Source organism: Polypterus senegalus, chromosome 13 (assembly GCF_016835505.1).
Source record: "Polypterus senegalus isolate Bchr_013 chromosome 13, ASM1683550v1, whole genome shotgun sequence".
Lineage (NCBI taxonomy): Eukaryota > Metazoa > Chordata > Cladistia > Polypteriformes > Polypteridae > Polypterus > Polypterus senegalus.
This window is the reverse complement of record NC_053166.1, coordinates 87,501,757-87,520,361: the sequence shown is the minus strand read 5'-3', so window position 1 is coordinate 87,520,361 and position 18,605 is coordinate 87,501,757. Positions and strand designations below refer to the sequence as shown.

Here is an 18,605-nt window from a genome sequence, read left to right as displayed (position 1 = left end):
CAAGGCGAGCCATATTTGTAATATGGATGGCTGCAAAGTTATGGTCTATTTCCCTTCATCTCCTCCTAGTAACATCTGTTATGATGACTGCTATAGCTCTAACTAGTCCACTTTTGTATGCAGTTCATGACATTTATGTTTACTGCATAAACTAGATTTATGATATACAGGCACAAGAAGAAATTAATCATTCTTAGCCCTGGATGCAAATTATTCACACATCGAATGCAAAAAACAGACACTATACTGGTTTGCTGGTTGGTACATATGCAAGTATTTGTTATATCCACTAACTATATTTCTGTGCAAAGGTTTTTATTTTTCTTTAGCATTTGTTTAACTATCCTCATATTTCATGTTTAATCAGAAATTCTTTAGCAAAGTTAAATTCTTGGTCCACCATGAAAAGTAGCTCTTACCTGAATCTGATGTTAAGCAGCGGTGCTTCTGTAAAATCTGACAAACATTCAATATTGAGGACCTGCTGAACCTGAGCCCCACCTTCCACCAGTGGCTCCACTGGTTTTGTCTGGATATTTAGCTGTAGAGAGTTAAGTCAAGGTAATACAGATTTAATATTTTTTCTGAAGTTTATACTGTAATTATATTTGAATATGACCATTACGCACATGGTGTGGAAACAGGGTTAAGAAGTACATCAGTTAAGATGATTTGTGTTTTCTAACAAATAACATAAATTTATGTATTTTAATGCTTTCTTATTTAACATGATGGGACAAGCAATCTCCGTGTTTACATAAGTAGCTATTATCTGTGCACCGCACAATCGCACCTTCAGAGGCAGTTCCCTGTCCGCACTGAACACCTCACACTGACTTGTGTGACAAGGAAGCTGAAGCAGGAGGATAGAGAGCAGATCAATACCTACCCCACATGGTACGTAGCTCAAGCTAAAATGGAGGCTCAGATTGGGCGTTAGAGATGGGAGAGTAGTCATGAAAAGTAGATTTATGTTATTTAGCCATGTAGATTGGCTAGAAAACTGGCAGGATGTAAAAGCAACAAACTAACACTGGTGTCCAAGAAAGCAATGGGCAGACTTCAAAGATGTAGCCAAAAAACTAAACATAGGAAACACATTAAACGGTGGACTAGTTTGAAGTCTTTAACTCAGGTGACAACTCACAAAGCTACAGCAGAGTACTTAAGTTAGTTTTTTTCTTGTCTACAGCCATCCTCCTTATAGCAACATGAACAAATGAAGGACAGGTTGAACAAGTGGCTATATTTATACCAAAGGCATAATATAAAAACTTATCTTTAGAATGGTGATAACATGAAAGAAAAAAGAGTAAAAAAATTTCACCCCTTTAAGATTTTTAATATTTGGTAGGCTCTAGAAATGTTGCTTGTAGACCTTCTCAGCTGCAACAGAAGAAATTTCTTCAAATACAATTTTACTTCTTTAATATCTATCTATTGTGGATGCATGTAGGCATCCCCAGCAATAAAAATGCAATATGCAATCTGTAATACATTTTACTTCTCATTAATAGTAGTTCACTTTAGGCCTAGTTAAACTTCCAAGAATTAATAAAAATATGGTATGAGGTACAGTCTTTAGTTAAAGGGCCGCCAAACTACAGAATGATGACTGATCTGTGTCAAGCTGACAACATTATTCTCAGCATTTAAATAAAGTCTTTAGACCAATTCTTCTAACATACTGTACACTTGTTAAAGTAGTTCAACCTATTATCAGAAGACAATTTTTACAGAAAAACTGGAAACAAGCAAGCAAATTTGACTTAAAACTGTTCAACTTAAGGTAACATGAACAATTAATATATACAAAATAAATGTGATCTTGACTTTGTGTTTCACTTCTTTTTATTATTATTTTTTATTTATATGTGGTGTTATGGACCCATACGTAGAACTGAGCTTAATAAGAATAGAATGATTCTGAAATAAATGTCATGTGAAAACACAAATATACTTATGCAAAGTGATTTGGTTACAATTTTACTCTTTATTTATAAGAGATAAAGGATTTATTTTGTGTAAAGTGTTTTAATGGATTGTATGTTGTTGATGACATCTCAGATTCTGACATCAATTTAACCAATAACCACAGCAACTATAGTTGTGGGACCTTAGCTCAGATCACACCCAAACCAGTCCTCAAAGCCATGGCATTAGCAAGACACTATAACAAACTAATTTACTTGGGAAAAAGAGCTCTTTGTAATCTATGAGACAATAATTTTCCATTTAACAGCAGCACATACTAAATAAAGTTATAGTATTTTAAAAGATTTTAAATATGAATAACATAATAAAGAATGCAAGTGTTTTCTGTTTATGTTTTGTGATGTCAGAAATCTTATATGATGTTTATAATAAAAACAATAATTATATGGAACTCACCTGCTAATGACTGAAAATTAGTTAAAATAATTCTTATTTTTTATAAAATTCTTCTATGAAAGCACACTATACATAAAAGCTAACATATCTGGCTGTCTAATTTGTATCAACTAAATGCAGTAATTCTAACGATGCAATATAAAATTAATAAGATAAAATATGTCAACGAACTAAAATATATTGTGAATAAACTAAATTATTATGAGGGAACAAATGCCGATGATAACTGAAGTTCTGTGAAGGATATGAGATTGTAGCTCTCCTGGACAAGTGACTGTGGTACTGAAACCAATAAACTGCATTGATGTCTTGTTACCAAAGAAGAGATACATCCGACCTGCAGATAAAAGTAAAGAAACAGAATGTTTAAGAGAATGTTAATATTAATTTCTGTTTTATATATGATGTTACATACATTAGGGCAGACCTCCATGATGGGTCCCTCATATTTCAACAGCATTAATGTAAGTAAAAATATCACTCAGACAACAATATATTTAAGCAGTGTGCACAACTATTTCAAAGGTTACATCTTAATTTGGACAAAATGGGAGGAGATGTAATATAAGAAAATCTTCATAAGAATATCACTAGAAATTCTGATTTCACAGATATGATACATTCCAATGTGACTTTCAGTCTTCAAGATTTTTTTAATGTTTTAATTTCTTTAAGATGAGAATCGCAACTTCAATTAAATCATTTTTCACTTTGTCTGATCAGATTTTGCATATTAGACCACATCTCTCTATTATAAAAAAAATAAAAAAAAAAATCTTGGAAGAAGATGAGATGTGATTTTCTTGGAAAGACACTTATACATCCCGCGAAAAAGAGATTTAACCATGCCCGGGGCTGGAAATAAAGGACAAAGAGTAGATGACAAAGTAGAACGTCACAAAGAATTCAAAAATGTTGGTGCAGTACACATGCAGAGCAGGTTAAGAGATAATGGAAGTACGAAAATTCCAAAGTCTCAAAAAAAGAATATGAAAGATCGCATTAGAGCAAACAAATGGAAATTATTACTTAGTGAAATAACGGAACAGAGAAAACAGATCAAATATATTGTTTGGATTTAACCTGGAAATCAGAGACATGTAGATCGTCTAATTCGTGTTGCCAGCGAGACTTAAAAGATTCCGAAAACGTTGGCGCAGTATTTAGTCCCGTGAGACCGAGACTTTTAAGATGAGATTCTTACAAGTCACGCCCTACTTACAATTATTTTCAAACAAGACCACGGTCATCTAACCTCAGTCATGTGAATGCTTTTGTCAGACACAGTTCCTGTGCTCTCAGCTCTTAGTCATGTGAATGCTTTTGGCAGACACACTTCCTGCTCTCTCAGATCTTATAAATTTTATCAGGACAATAATTTTATATGTTATAGATGACATGTCAATGACAAAGCGAAGAAGAAAGAGCATGGAGAAACATTCAAGAAAGTCATTTTATATATTAAGAGAGAAAAAAACAACATTCACTCACAGGCAGTTATATGTTGCGTTGTCACTATGTAAGTCCAAACAAGGAATCAAAATTCAATGTAATCTTGAAGTAAAGTTAATTCCAAATATTGTTTTTACTAAAGTTTTAAAGTAAAAGTGAAAATAATGCTTATGCAGCAATTCTCATGAAAATAACAATCTGGTGTGGACTATGGCCGGTCAGTCATCCCGGCCAATACCCCCAGGTGGAGCCCTCCCTGCAGCATTGAGGTGCCCCGAATGCCAGCAGGGAATCATGGACATTGGAGTTTTCCTTTACAGCCCTACTGGATACCTTGGGGGTCAACAGAGGACGCTGCAGGGAGGCCCAGAGACTCTTACGTGCCCTATAACCCAGAAGTAAGTCTTAGTCACAGCGACAGGGTAAATCACGTACTTTCGGGATGATCTGACCCGGAAGTGATAGGAAGGCACATGAACTGAGGGTATGGAAACACTTCCGGGTCAGAAAAAAAAAAATAAAATAAAAATAAAAAAATAAAATAAAATAAATAAAAAAAGACTGTGGAAGATCCCAGACGAGTGAGCTGAGCTGGATGGCAGGGTGGCAACGCTTCTGGGAGAGTGGAGGACTGATTATTGATTGTATTGTGGATTATTATATGAGTTTTGTGGAGTGAAGGGTGCTTTGTGCACGTACTTGTTCAAATAAAATAATAATTTGGACTTGTATCTGGTGTCTGGCGTCTAGTCTGAGGGTTTAAGGGGACGACAGCACCCCCAATCTGTCACACTGGAACACCAAACCCGGGAATGGGCGAGTGAAGTGACCAGGGGGCGGAGCCCCCAGTACATAAAAAGGAAAAAACTGTTAACGTACAAAGAACTATCGTTAGCATACATAACACTTACTATTACCTGAAAATTACTCTGGGTAACAACATGATGTCTATATATTCTCCCTGGGTTTACATAGGTTTTTCACCAGGCACTCCAGTTTTCTTTCTACATTCCAAAGACATGTCAACTGGGTCGACTGACAACCCTAATCTGATAATGTAGGAGTGTGTGAAGGTGTATATATGAATGTGTTTTGTGGAAGAAGAATGACGCCTAGCATGTTTTTTACTCTTCAATTTCATCCATTGCTATTGAGAAGGGCTATAACTTTTGAAATCCTGCATTGCCAGATGGATGGAAGGATTAAAATGATTAAAGACCAGTTCTTACTAAAGCCAGGTCTGAAACAAAATATGACATACCAAGGTTCTGTCGGTATTCAGACTTTATTCCTATTTGTAATAGATGATTTTCAAAAAGCACACCATTATTCTTGCAAACAAACCTGAAAATAAAAGGGGATATCATTATTTATCCTGCAGTGTAGGTAACAAAAATCGTATGTGTACATTAAAAACTAGAATCTCCTCCAATTTAAACAGACTTCCAAGAGAAATTAAAGTGCTCAAAGCGCCTGCTTAATCAGTAATCTACATTTAAACTGAGCTCACAATATGACTATGACTGAAAATGTAATAAATTAGCAATCGTTTAAACTAAGATAACATGATGCATCATGCTACCTGAAACACACAAGCTCTGTAACACAAAGATCACCTCCACTGGCTCCTTGGTTCACTAGTTAGTCTTGTAGTTGCCTCAAATAGGCCATAAAATGTAAGTATTCACCTGCACACACAACAAAAGACAAAGGAAATTGCCTTACTTGTGAAGGAGCTCATCTGATTCAGGTAGAGCAGGGGCAGGGTCTTCAGAACCAAGAGCAGATGAAGGGGTAGAACTGGATGTTAGGGGGTAAGAGTATAAGAGTGGCATGAAGGAGAAATAAACCAGGAGAAAAACAACAGAAAAAAGGGAGGAGAGATGGATGAAATTGGGAGAAAAGCAACACGATGTTAGTGATCAATGTTATAATAAAAAGAATGAAAGTAGGCACATACATTATCCCACAATAAGAACCCCACATTAAAAGATGAACACATTATTTGAGAAATGAAGGTTAACCACCATACCCATTAAGTATTTTTCAGTATTTTAATCAGAATGAAGAAAAAAATAAACACACAGGCACACACACTTCTGTATTCTCAATCATCTGTGTAACACTTTTTCTTCCATATTAACCATCAACTAGTTCAAACCACCTATGTCACTGTCTGTTGCCTGAAACAGCAACAGAAAACAGCAAGTTTTTCTTCTTTGTTGGTAAATAATAGTACATTTGAGCTCAAACGTATACAAGTAAGTTCGGCAGTCTTATCAGGGGTGTCATACTACAACCAATCGAGTTCTATAGTGATAGACAATTACTTTTCTATTCAACATTCTCCTTTTTAAATTTTATGAATATGCTGAACTTGGTTTTTTTTTTTAGCAGTCAGACGAGAAAAGCCACTCATGGTATGCTTTTTGATTTTGTAAGTAATGTATTACCTATATTTACAAATGTGGACATAAGTCTATAAATGAAAAATGCACCATATAAAAGAGTATTGAAAAAGGCTTGATATACTTAAAAGATTAGCTGAGCCTCTTCATTGCTCATCATCTCTTTCAGGAATATTCCAGAGAAAAAAATAGCAAATATAATCCCATTAAAATGCATAATGTTCAAGATGTGTTCAGAGACTTCATTAACTGCTTTGCTTGAACATTTTAAATTTTTGTTTACTTACTTCAAAGAGTTGGGTATCATATTTCAAAAATAACTGTGATTTATGAATGTAAATACATACTTTAGGAAAGTAAATAGTATAGTTTTCATAGTATTTTACAATACCATATTGTTTAAAACAAATCCAAATAGGCTTGTGGTGGCTTAGAAAGCATTAATAGAGGGTCAATTCCAAATCATAAGGAAAAGAAATTGCATCAAATGATGTACTATTGTAAGTTGTTGGTGGTGGAGGGTCTATTGCTCATTGTAGTGTAAAACATTCATTCATTCTCTATTTTCTTAACTCACTTAATCCAGGACAGGGTTACGGAGAAGCTGGAGACTATCCTAGCAAGCATAGGGTACATGGCAGGAACAATCCCTGGATAGGTTCTCAGTCTATAGCAAGGTGAACACACACACTAGTGCCAACTTTAAAAATGCCAATCCACTAACTTGCATGTCTCTGGATGTGGGAGCAAATTTGAGTATTGAGATAATTTTTAAAAGCACCCATCGAAAAAGAGGTAAAATCTATGTTAGGGCCATAAGATAAAATTGTTGGCTGCAACAGATCATGATGAATAAAAGGTCATTTTGGAACTTTGCAGAGAACTTAAGCAACATGGGAATACTGAATTATTATACTCTGCTTTTAATATAGCAGTGAAGTTGTTATTAGTGTAACGTAAACACAGAGTACATTTGAACTCACTGTATGCATAACAAGTCACACAGCCCCACTTAGGAAACTTTAGTATTATTATATTCATTTCCAGATATGTTAAGGTGTTTGAGTTTTTTACTTTATGGTCACAAAGACAGTGTAACTTACCAGGTACAATTTTAAGCAGCAGGATAAGTGAGATGGTGTGACCAAGTTTGACATAAGCTGCTGCAACTACTCGTACAGCCAGCAATAGACATGAGCTGCTGCCATACTTGCGACTCTACTGGTGCTTAACTAAACCCGTTGGCACATTGCAAGACTACTAATTAGAGAGGGAAGTTGAGATCCAGTAATTACAAATCTCATTGATTTGAGAATGTCTACTGCAAGACTTGGAATCATATCACTTGATAAATTATACAACTCACTACAGACTTTTCAGTGCAATTTCACATTTGCAAAGCCCTGTTAGTTCACCACATTCTAGCAGCCAGTAATCTATATATTACATGACTGCAGTAGTGCCTATACCAAGGTCTTGCCAGTATGGTTAAATGTACAGTGCATCTGGAAAGTATTCACAGCGCATCACTTTTTCCACAATTTGTTATGTTACAGCCTTATTCCAAAATGGATTAAATTCATTTTTTTCCTCAGAATTCTACACACAGCACCCCATAATGACAATGTGAAAAAAGTTTACTTGAGGTTTTTGCAAATTTATTAAAAAAAAAAAAAAAACCTGAGAAATCACATGTACATAAGTATTCACAGCCTTTGCCATAAAGCTCAAAATTGAGCTCAGGTGCATCCTGTTTCCCCGATCATCCTTGAGATGTTTCTGCAGCTTAATTGGAGTCCACCTGTGGTAAATTCAGTTGATTGGACATGATTTGGAAAGGCACACACCTGTCTTTATAAGGTCCCACAGTTGACAGTTCATATCAGAGCACAAACCAAGCATGAAGTCAAAGGAATTGTCTGTAGACCTCCGAGACAGGATTGTCTCGAATCACAAATCTGGGGAAGGTTACAGAAAAATTTCTGCTGCTTTGAAGGTCCCAATGAGCACAGTGACCTCCATCGTCCATAAGTGGAAGAAGTTCGAAACCACCAGGACTCTTCCTAGAGCTGGCCGGCCATCTAAACTGAGAGATCGGGGGAGAAGGGCCTTATTCAGGGAGGTGACCAAGAACCCGATGGTCACTCTGTCAGAGCCCCAGAGGTCCTCTGTGGAGAGAGGAGAACCTTCCAGAAGGACAACCATCTCCGCAGCAATCCACCAATCAGGCCTGTATGGTAGAGTGGCCAGACGGAAGCCACATGGCAGCCTGCCTGGAGTTTGTCAAAAGGCACCTGAAGGACTCTCAGACCATGAGAAATAACATTCTCTGGTCTGATGTGACAAAGATTGAACACTTTGGTGTGAATGACAGGCGTCACATTTGGAGAAAACCAGGCACTGCTCATCACCAGGCCAATACCATCCCTACAGTGAAGCATGGTGGTGGCAGCATCATGCTGTGGGGATGTTTTTCTAGCAGCAGTAACTGGGAGACTAGTCAGGATAAAGGGAAAGATGACTGCAGCAATGTACAACGACATCCTGGATGAAAACCTGCTCCAGAGCACTCTTGACTTCAGACTGGCGCGACAGTTCATCTTTCAGCAGGACAACGACCCTAAGCACAAATCCAAGATATCAAAGGAGTGGCTTCAGGACAACTTTGTGAATGTCCTTGAGTGGTCCCTGAAAAGTCACTACACTTGGACACAAAATTTTAAAAAATGCTTTACGCACTGTAAGGATTATAAACTCTTTTGGGTCCCATCCCCACCCCCAACAGGACGACACGCGGAAGATTGTCCAAAAAAAACTGCAGGCTACCAGCACTGTAGCAGTTTGCCGTAAAAGCAAATCCGAAAAGATCACGTCGTTCTATAATGCCAGCCGTCGATGTGTGACGCAAGGAACATTATAAATGCATAAATGATCTCTCTCTCGAAAACGTCAAACGTTACTCTTTTACAATCTCTAGATGCTAATGTCTGATGATCAAACAGGTATCAGTAACTAAGTGGAGGCAACATATGCTCAAACATGTGGTGAGAGGCATAGCGACTCGTACGGAGGCTGGAGCGTGAGTGAGGATGGCCCTGCCCTGTTCCCTACTCCTGAGGGCCCACCTAAACCACTCCAACCCAGCCTGCAGCCTGTCTCTTGGAATTGTGCGAATAAGTCGGTGCCAGAAATGAACTATGATACTTAGTGTGATGAGAGAAGTTGCAAAATCAACCAGAATGTTCAAGCAAATTGCAGAAAAACACTCAATCTAAATCTGTTAAGTAGTTCTTTTGTGAAAAGATGACAGAAATTGGATTATATATATATATATATATATATATATATATATATATATATATATATATATATATATATATATATATATATATATATATATATACATATACACACATACACATACATACATACATACATACATACATACATACATACATAAACAAAAAATGAAGCAGCACTCTGGATGTTGAGGGAAGTTCCACATCTTTAGGTCCATTTAACAGACCCCAGTACGATACTTAATGTTCAATTCAGCCTTACAAATCTACATCTAACACCATCTGAAGGGTGACAAATTTATGCAATAGCTCAGGATCCAGGACTACATGAAGCCCCACACTTTTGCATATTTCCTATTTCTCTGGAAAATTGTTTGTTACAATCTTATTAAGAAATAAAATAAATTTGATCTGAAATTAAACCCCTTCAGAATACCTAAAATTTTCTTGTAAATTTAAAAAGAAAGTTTAATGATAGAAGTGTCACACATCTGTCAATATTGTGAAAACTTAGCCTTTCTGTGAATACAGGAACATCTTGGCAGGAAAAGGAGTGCTAGAAATAGCAAGCAGAAGTAAAGAAAGAGATGCATTCAGAAAATACTGCGGAGGGTCAGAAAAGAGAAAGATAAAATTAAATAGAGATGAAGTAAATGCAGTACTTGAAAGGTCACTGAACTGGTCAACAAGCTAAAAATGATCCATCCCATCAATCTAAATTACACCTGCCTGAACCAGTTCAATGTTGTGGCGGCTACAGATCAACTGCATAGAACTGCATGCAAGACAGGAACTAATTATGCTCAATCCATCACACTCGCAGTTGGTAATTAACATAACTCACAAATCTTTCAGTGTGGGAGGAAAATGGAGAATTCATTCTTCACAGAAACCAGCAACACAATTCAAACCATGGAGCCTAGAGCTTTCAAGCAGCAGTGCTAAACACTACCACCATGTCACCTACTCAGAATGATGCATAAAATATTTACTCCAAAAACAGTCATGGTAACTAAAGACCTACAATTTTAACAGTAACGTCATGGTGAGTTTCTAAACATTGAGCAGTTGAAAAGAATTTTGCTATCAAACCTGTTACTATGGCCTCAATGAAAAGTTTTTCCAAATTGAATATGATCAAGAACTGTGGACAATAGTGTCCCAAAAAAAGAGCCTGTAGGCTTATAACACTGTGAAGTAGAGAAGGACATCAAAAAATTTACAGGAACTAATCTCTCAATCTACTGCTAAATAGGCTTGATTAGCCTGTTGCACCTAATGTGTGACTATTGAGCATTTATAGCTCTTCAGCTCTGTCCTAGACAACAGCACTTTCTTAACTGACATCTTTGATCAAGGGGATGTTAGTATGTATCGTGATCGTGATTTAGAGAGAATAAAAGTGAAAAAAAAAGTAACTTTTACAAGTCCTATAAATGTACACCGTGTGTTGCAGATGCAAACCAAGTGTATGTGTGTACTGTATAATATTAACAATAAGAGCAGCTCACTACTCAAAATGGCAAATATAGGAGTGAGTCTGGATCGAACCGGGGACTCTTGATTACAAGTCAGTAAATCTTATCGCTAGGCCATGGAAGCTGTTGTCTTTTCCTTGAACCTTTTGTGAAAGTGTTTACTTGATCTTTGGACTTCAGGTTTCATACATTTTACAGTTTATGCCTACATTTTGTCATTTACTACTAAAATATGAAAAACGTTTCCGTTTTAAAATGTGTTTACACAGATTACTGTAGAAACGGAACACACATGAAATGCGTGTGTTCGAAATAACGATCTATTATTTCCACTCTAAAACTCCACTTCACTCCCAGATAATCAATCAAGGCATGAGCTGGGAGAAGTTTGTGCACATTCTAAGTCGGTGGGGGGATGGAATAGCCAGCTGCTTGCAGCTTGTCTTTATCGGCACATTTAGAGGACAAAAGACGCTGGCGGAGAGGTGCAAACGGATTTAAAGTGGGCTGCATCTACGAGTTTTTTACTCTGATAATTCTAGTGTTAAGAATTTCACTGCACTGTGTACACATAATAATGATCCTATTATGTGAATGGAGAAAAGGGACAGAATGCTTGTGCCCTGGCTCTTACCTTGAGCAATTTATTATCTTATGCCATGCAGAATATTTCCCATAATAACGCAATATATGGTGCACTGCTTTTTTCCTTAAGTATCGTTTCAACATATTTCTGATGCTGATAAAAGATGCACTCCAGACATACTTCTGTAACACAGCCATGCAAATTTGCTTTGCTAGTCTGTTTTAGGGGAGAAAACCTAAACTAATATGTTAAGAATTGTTTTTGTCATACGATTTTTTAAAATTAATTTCGTTTACATGATTGTGCACTTGACTTGCACTTTTTGGTAACAATGGTAAGTCTGCAAAAATCATACAGAATTTCTCTTTATGCCTCCAACTAGAAAGAGACACTGATGGAACAGACAAAGGAAGAATTAAGTAATCGAAATATATAGATTTTCACTTCACAGAACACACTGGCTGTCTTAGAGTCAGGAATGTTCAGCCTAAGCCGATCAGAAGCAGCACACAGTACATAACAAAAACACATTTTGTCTGTTATGTAAGTGAAGATACATACTTGTAAAAGAAAATATAAACAAATAACATATAAATATGTATACTGAATAATATGCATATGGATTAAACAATACTACATACAGTATATAAACAGATGTTTTTTAGATACCATTAGAAATCCACTTTGCATGGTGGTATCCTCATATTTTAAAGTTTGCATCATAAAACCTAAAACAAAATTAAATAAATAAAATAAGCTTAGCTACGACCCCTTACTCAGAGGCCAAGGCAGAGTCCACCAATAAGGAGTCAGAGCTTTCTGTAGGCAGGTCCAGGTCTCTGGAACATCCAGTGGCAAGAGATAGAGAGAGGAAAAAAGAAAGAAGAGAGAGAAAAAACAGAAAGAAGCAAAAGAGAGAAAGAGAGCCAAACACAAAACAGTCAGATGGAAACACAGAGAAATGGACGAGTGTGGTTTGACTAACATATTAACCAACAAGTGCTAGGCTCTATGGATCACTTAGCCAAACAGTTCATTGTACTAGATTTTTGAGGAAAAGTGTGCATCTTCTCGGTTTGCCAGGGAGTATCCAATAAAGTAGGCAACAGAACTAAGTAAAAATACTTCTGATAAAAAATATTTTTGTTGAAATATAATTATAAAAAGGCATAAATTATTTGTGTCATGCTGCTACTAAAGTCAGTAAATAGTGATGAAATACATGCAAAATCAATTTCATGCATTTTTCTGGAAACACTGTAGGCACACAATGCACTTCAGACTTGTACCTGGGTCCTAATGTGGATTGAATTTGTGCCAAAATAGGAATTTTTTCATAACCTTTTCTGGAGAGTGTTTCTAAGATATACATGAGTTTGGATGGTAAATTATTTCACCTGAACTGGCATTCAAGTACAAATGCTTGTTTCTAAGACAACATAATAACATTTGTTATGTTTTTAATTTCATTGTCAAGAGCACTCTGCAAGTCTGTGTCAGTGTGTGCAACTTGTTCCAAATTCTGCTACATGCTGATAACAAACCTTTTAAAATACTATGAATGCTAAGATGAAGCAAAGAACTATTCATGAAATGCAGAGCCAGAATTGCTTTGACATTTTTAAAGAAAATGAAATGTTTAAATATTTTGCAGTTTTCATAAATGAATGACCAACGGAATCAATTAAATGTATTGTATGTAAAAATGTGTAAATTTGTGTATTAAAATAGAACTATGCAACAGCATAAGGTATAGCTTTAACTATTTCTATGTTTATAGTAAAACAACAGATGAAGGTTCCAAATTATGTGTCAATGAAATAGCGTAGGTATGTTGGTTAAGCAGGCAAGAAAGAACTCTGTACATGTGACAAAAAACTTGAACTGGATAACAAATCTCACTTCAAAATGTAAAATGATAAATCCAAAAAAGTCAATAGCGATCAGAGTTCAAGACTATGAACACCTAGGACCTATAGAAAAAATGTATTATATTAAATGTATTATTGACAACTTTAACAGAAGCCTTAGAAAACGTATCTGAGTAGGTATCTCGAAAACAAAAGATTTGTGATGTTTAGGAAAGGAGGAAAAACATAACTGGTAAGTCAAATATGCAATACTGCAGTTGCACAAAGCAAGGTAACAGACAGTTTGCTGAGAAAGTTGAACTTGGAAAGAATGTTTTCTAAACTTGTTTTTAAGACCGATCACATTGACAGGTGCTGCTTCATTGATGTACAGAGACGACTATCTTAAAACTTTGCAGGAAGTCCAACAAATAAAAAAAAAACAAAGAGCAGCTGTAAAATGGTAAATGCAATTCCTATTGTCTGCACAACAAAAAAAGCACTGCAGTAGACTGATCATTCATTGAAATTTCTAGCCATGATGTTTTCATCTTGTGAAGTACAAGAGTACTTTATATCTAATACTTCCATATATAGCAGACAATGGAAAGTATACACTGTTGATGTTTGTAAAACTGATAATGTTCTCTCCTCAAACAACCACACAAATCACCTTCACTGGGCTAAGCAATGAACATGAAATCCAAAAAGGAGTTCTGCACTAATGAACTGCTGGTTGTAATTGCTTTTGTAATGTTTTGTTTAATTTGTAATCGTTCTGCAAGGTGTAGCCACTTATGCACAAGGTGTTCTGCTGGCAGTATACCACTGTATTTCAAAGTTGTTTGTACATGTTACAATAAACTCAATGAAATGCCTGTGCAAAGTTTCACGTAAGGAGTCCTTTGATTGAATGTCGCTGGCCATGTGAACTTTCATGAGGGAAAACTCTTCAATCAAATATATTTGTACTGTGCACTGCCATGCTGTTCCTTTAAAGTTTTACATAGGGGAATCGAATGTCACTGAATCATACAAAGTGGACTTTCACAGGGGAATGCTCTTCAATCTAATGTCACTGAATCATGCTGTGCTATGGTATGTCACCGCTTGCAGTTTCAAATGGAGAAACCCCTACTTTGATTCAATTTCACTGTATCACAGGCACAATAGGAAAAAAAGCTGTTACAGCTATAGACTTGCTTCTATAACACGGCTATGCACATTTGTCTCCACCCTACCATCCTTCCACCAAGGGGATAGACAGCAATAAACAATATTTTGCATCCCATTTCTAATTACACTCGTTTCACCCAGCCCCCCCAAAACTGTCCTCTCCATTCCAAGAAGGCAGAAACGTGCACGATTAGGATAGTTGACAAACTGGAGGTGAATTTATACTGTGAACAAATCTCGTGCTCGGGTCACAGCAATGGCCACTCGCAATTCAAAAGAGGCTGGTAAATACTGGTTTAGGGGTATGTGTGGTGCGTGTGACAAGCTCAGGGGGGTGCTGTCCAGTGTTGTTTTTAGCCCTGTGCCCAGGTCTGCCAGGAAATGCATTGTCCCCACCATTGCAACCTGCACTGGAAGAAGCCGGTATGAAAATATATGTATATACTTAGCTTATTCCAGATGTGAAATGCAAGAAAAAAGCAACAACAAAAATAAATAAACAGAAACACACTAAACCTCTAAGGGGGCAACTGCAACAGAAAACAGTGGAAGATGGGGGACTTGTAGAATAAAAGCTCCATTCTATTATACAAAATGTAATGTTTCTCAGTGTTGCAAGGAAAAAATAATTTTGAAAGCAAAAGTCTGGATTAATACATAATTATACATACATAGTTATAAACTGTTCAGTTGTTTCAGAATGAGATATAGTGTGTGTTTATGTACAAACCGGATTCCAAAAAAGTTGGGACACTATACAAATCGTGAATAAAAACTGCATGCAATTATGTGGAGGTGCCAACTTCTAATATTTTATTCAGAATAGAACATAAATCACGGAACAAAAGTTTAAACTGAAAAAATGTATCATTTTAAGGGAAAAATATGTTGATTCAGAATTTCATGGTGTCAACAAATCCCAAAAAAGTTGGGACAAGGCCATTTTCACCACTGTGTGGCATCTCCCCTTCTTCTTACAACACTCAACAGACGTCTGGGGACCGAGGAGACCAGTTTCTCAAGTTTAGAAATAGGAATGCTCTCCCATTCTTGTCTAATACAGGCCTCTAACTGTTCAATCGTCTTGGGCCTTCTTTGTTGCACCTTCCTCTTTATGATGCGCCAAATGTTCTCTATAGGTGAAAGATCTGGACTGCAGACTGGCCATTTCAGTACCCGGATCCTTCTCCTACGCAGCCATGATGTTGTGATTGATGCAGAATGTGGTCTGGCATTATCTTGTTGAAAAATGCAGGGTCTTCCCTGAAAGAGATGACGTCTGGATGGGAGCATATGTTGTTCTAGAACCTGAATATATTTTTCTGCATTGATGGTGCCTTTCCAGACATGCAAGCTGCCCATGCCACACGCACTCATGCAACCCCATACCATCAGAGATGCAGGCTTCTGAACTGAGCGTTGATAACAACTTGGGTTGTCCTTGTCCTCTTTGGTCCGGATGACATGGCGTCCCAGATTTCCAAAAAGAACTTTGAAACGTGACTCGTCTGACCACAGAACAGTCTTCCATTTTGCCACACTCCATTTTAAATGATCCCTGGACCAGTGACAACGCCTGAGCTTGTGGATCTTGCTTAGAAATGGCTTCTTCTTTGCACTGTAGAGTTTCAGCTGGCAACGGCGAATGGCACGGTGGGTTGTGTTCACTGACAATGGTTTCTGGAAGTATTCCTGAGCCCATTCTGTGATTTCCTTTACAGTAGCATTCCTGTTTGTGGTGCAGTGTCGTTTAAGGGCCGGAGATCACGGGCATCCAGTATGGTTTTACGGCCTTGACCCTTATGCACAGAGATTGTTCCAGATTCTCTGAATCTTCGGATGATGTTATACACAGTTGATGATGATAGATGCAAAGTCTTTGCAATTTTTCACTGGGCAACACCTTTCTGATATTGCTCCACTATCTTTCTGCGCAACATTGTGGGAATTGGTGATCCTCTACCCATCTTGGCTTCTGAGAGACACTGCCACTCTGAGAAGCTCTTTTTGTACCCAATCATGTTGCCAATTGACCTAATTAGTGTTTATTGGTCTTCCAGCTCTTCGTTATGCTCAAATTTACTTTTTCCAGCCTCTTATTGCTACTTGTCCCAACTTTTTGGGATTTGTTGACACCGTGAAATTTTGAATCAACATATTTTTCCTTTAAAATGATACATTTACTCGGAATCAACATTTGATCTGTCATCTACGTTCTATTACAAATAAAATATTGACATTTACCATCTCCCCATTATTGCATTCAGTTTTTATTCACACTTTGTTTAGTGTCCCAACTTTTTTGGATTCCGGTTTGTATATTTTTTCTAACAAAATTATATATATAATATATATATTTATTTATAAATAAATAAAACTAAAAACTGCAATACTTATTTAAATAGATTTTTTAAGTGTCTACATCAAAAACCTGATCAGCCAAAGCAATAAATGCAAAGTGAAAAAGAACACAATCATTAGAAGTGAAGATAAGACTACGAGAGAAAAAGCTGAGAAAAAAAATTCAACAAAAGAGGCGACAAAAACAAACACATGGAAAAGGTAAATGGAAATGAGACGTGCAAGTAAACAGGCCACTAAAACTGGGGAAGTTAATTTCTTTAGGAAAAAAGGTAACCATAGGTAAGGCACTGGAACAGCAGCAAAACCAGAGATGATGGTATCAGTCACTGACTGAAGAGAAAATATCAGGAAGAGATTTGGAAGTTTGGAGAGTTAACAAGGCATTTTGTGTGCATATTGTAATGTTTGGGTGAAGTAACAAATGAAACAGTATCTGCTGATACATTTTACCTTGTTATTCTATCAAATGACTTCCAATATTTGTGCAAATAAAGTGTTTTCATGCAAAAAGAACACACTTTTATTTTTTCTGACAATACCAAAAAATCTTGAATACACAGAATAAAATTAATGTCGTTGCATTTTCAAAACAATGCAGGAATATACAATGCTGGCTTAGGTCTCCTTCACTTTGTTATGCAGTGCTAAAAGTCACTTCAGTTAATTCCTACTGACAAACAAAGGCTGTGTGTTTTAATGATAAATTATTAAGGTTTATTGTAAAATAAAATACAAGTGCTTCCAAGAGCAATATTGTCATTTTCATTATTTGTAAAGCAGCGAGCAAGTTAACTAGTGCCAGGTTCATTTTCACATTTTTCACAGTTTCTATCCAGTAATTGTAATTTAAATATTTGACTGTCTATTTTCTTGTTTAATATAAAAACAACTTCAGTATAATGACTTTGGACAGTCCTGTGACATTCCAGTTACCATACCCTTATATATAAAGATACAGTATATAAACCTAGTGCATCAATCCCTACATATCCTCTGACCGAATTTATTCCTGGCATTTTTATTACACTGCTCACTATAACCAGGAGCAGTGATACATTGCTTTAAATGTAAAAAATCGATCCAGCTGTGACATACAGCAAATAAAAACCATGACACAGATTCTCTAATATGGTGGAAAGAACATGAAGCCAACATTTCACAGGACAACCTTAAAAAGAGGGCTCGAGTATTCCTATAATAAATGCTCTTTAAGAGATCATTCAGTACTGGCAGTCATATTGTCAACTGCTAGAGTTCATTCTTGAAGATGGTGTAGACAGACTGATCTTGTTGGCTGAGATGTTTTTAAGACTATACTGTAATAAGCATCAAATTTAGAATTTATTGTCCAGGGAATTAAATGATCTTGTCAACTCACCTTAGAAAATTCTCGTCAGTCCCTGAGGAAGCAGTAGCAGCAGTGCCAGACTCAGAGAAGACATCCACCAGTAAGCTGCCAGCACCAGTAGCAGAACCGATTCCTGCGGCTCCAGATCTCAGACCCAAAAGATCAGCAGATGGAGAAGGAGTTGACTAAAAAAAAAGACCATTTTAAAAACAGAAGCTAGTGAGTGGACTACATGATTAAAATCAGTACTACA

The 18,605-nt window shown here is 36.6% G+C and overlaps 1 protein-coding gene across 2 annotated transcripts in view; it reads right to left on the bottom strand.

Annotated features, from left to right (window-relative positions):
- ap2a1 (adaptor related protein complex 2 subunit alpha 1) overlaps positions 1 to 18,605 on the bottom strand; it is an 88,084-nt gene that overhangs the window by 35,634 nt on the left and 33,845 nt on the right. The window contains exons 13-18 of one of the 2 annotated variants that reach the window (XM_039774194.1): positions 18,383 to 18,537; positions 12,391 to 12,453; positions 5,569 to 5,643; positions 5,105 to 5,187; positions 2,639 to 2,728; positions 420 to 543 (exon numbers count right to left, since the gene is read on the bottom strand). In XM_039774194.1, coding sequence (XP_039630128.1) covers positions 420 to 543; positions 2,639 to 2,728; positions 5,105 to 5,187; positions 5,569 to 5,643; positions 12,391 to 12,453; positions 18,383 to 18,537 — 590 coding nt within the window. The remainder of the gene's footprint in view (positions 1 to 419; positions 544 to 2,638; positions 2,729 to 5,104; positions 5,188 to 5,568; positions 5,644 to 12,390; positions 12,454 to 18,382; positions 18,538 to 18,605) is intronic. The other variant, XM_039774195.1, reaches the window with a different exon arrangement.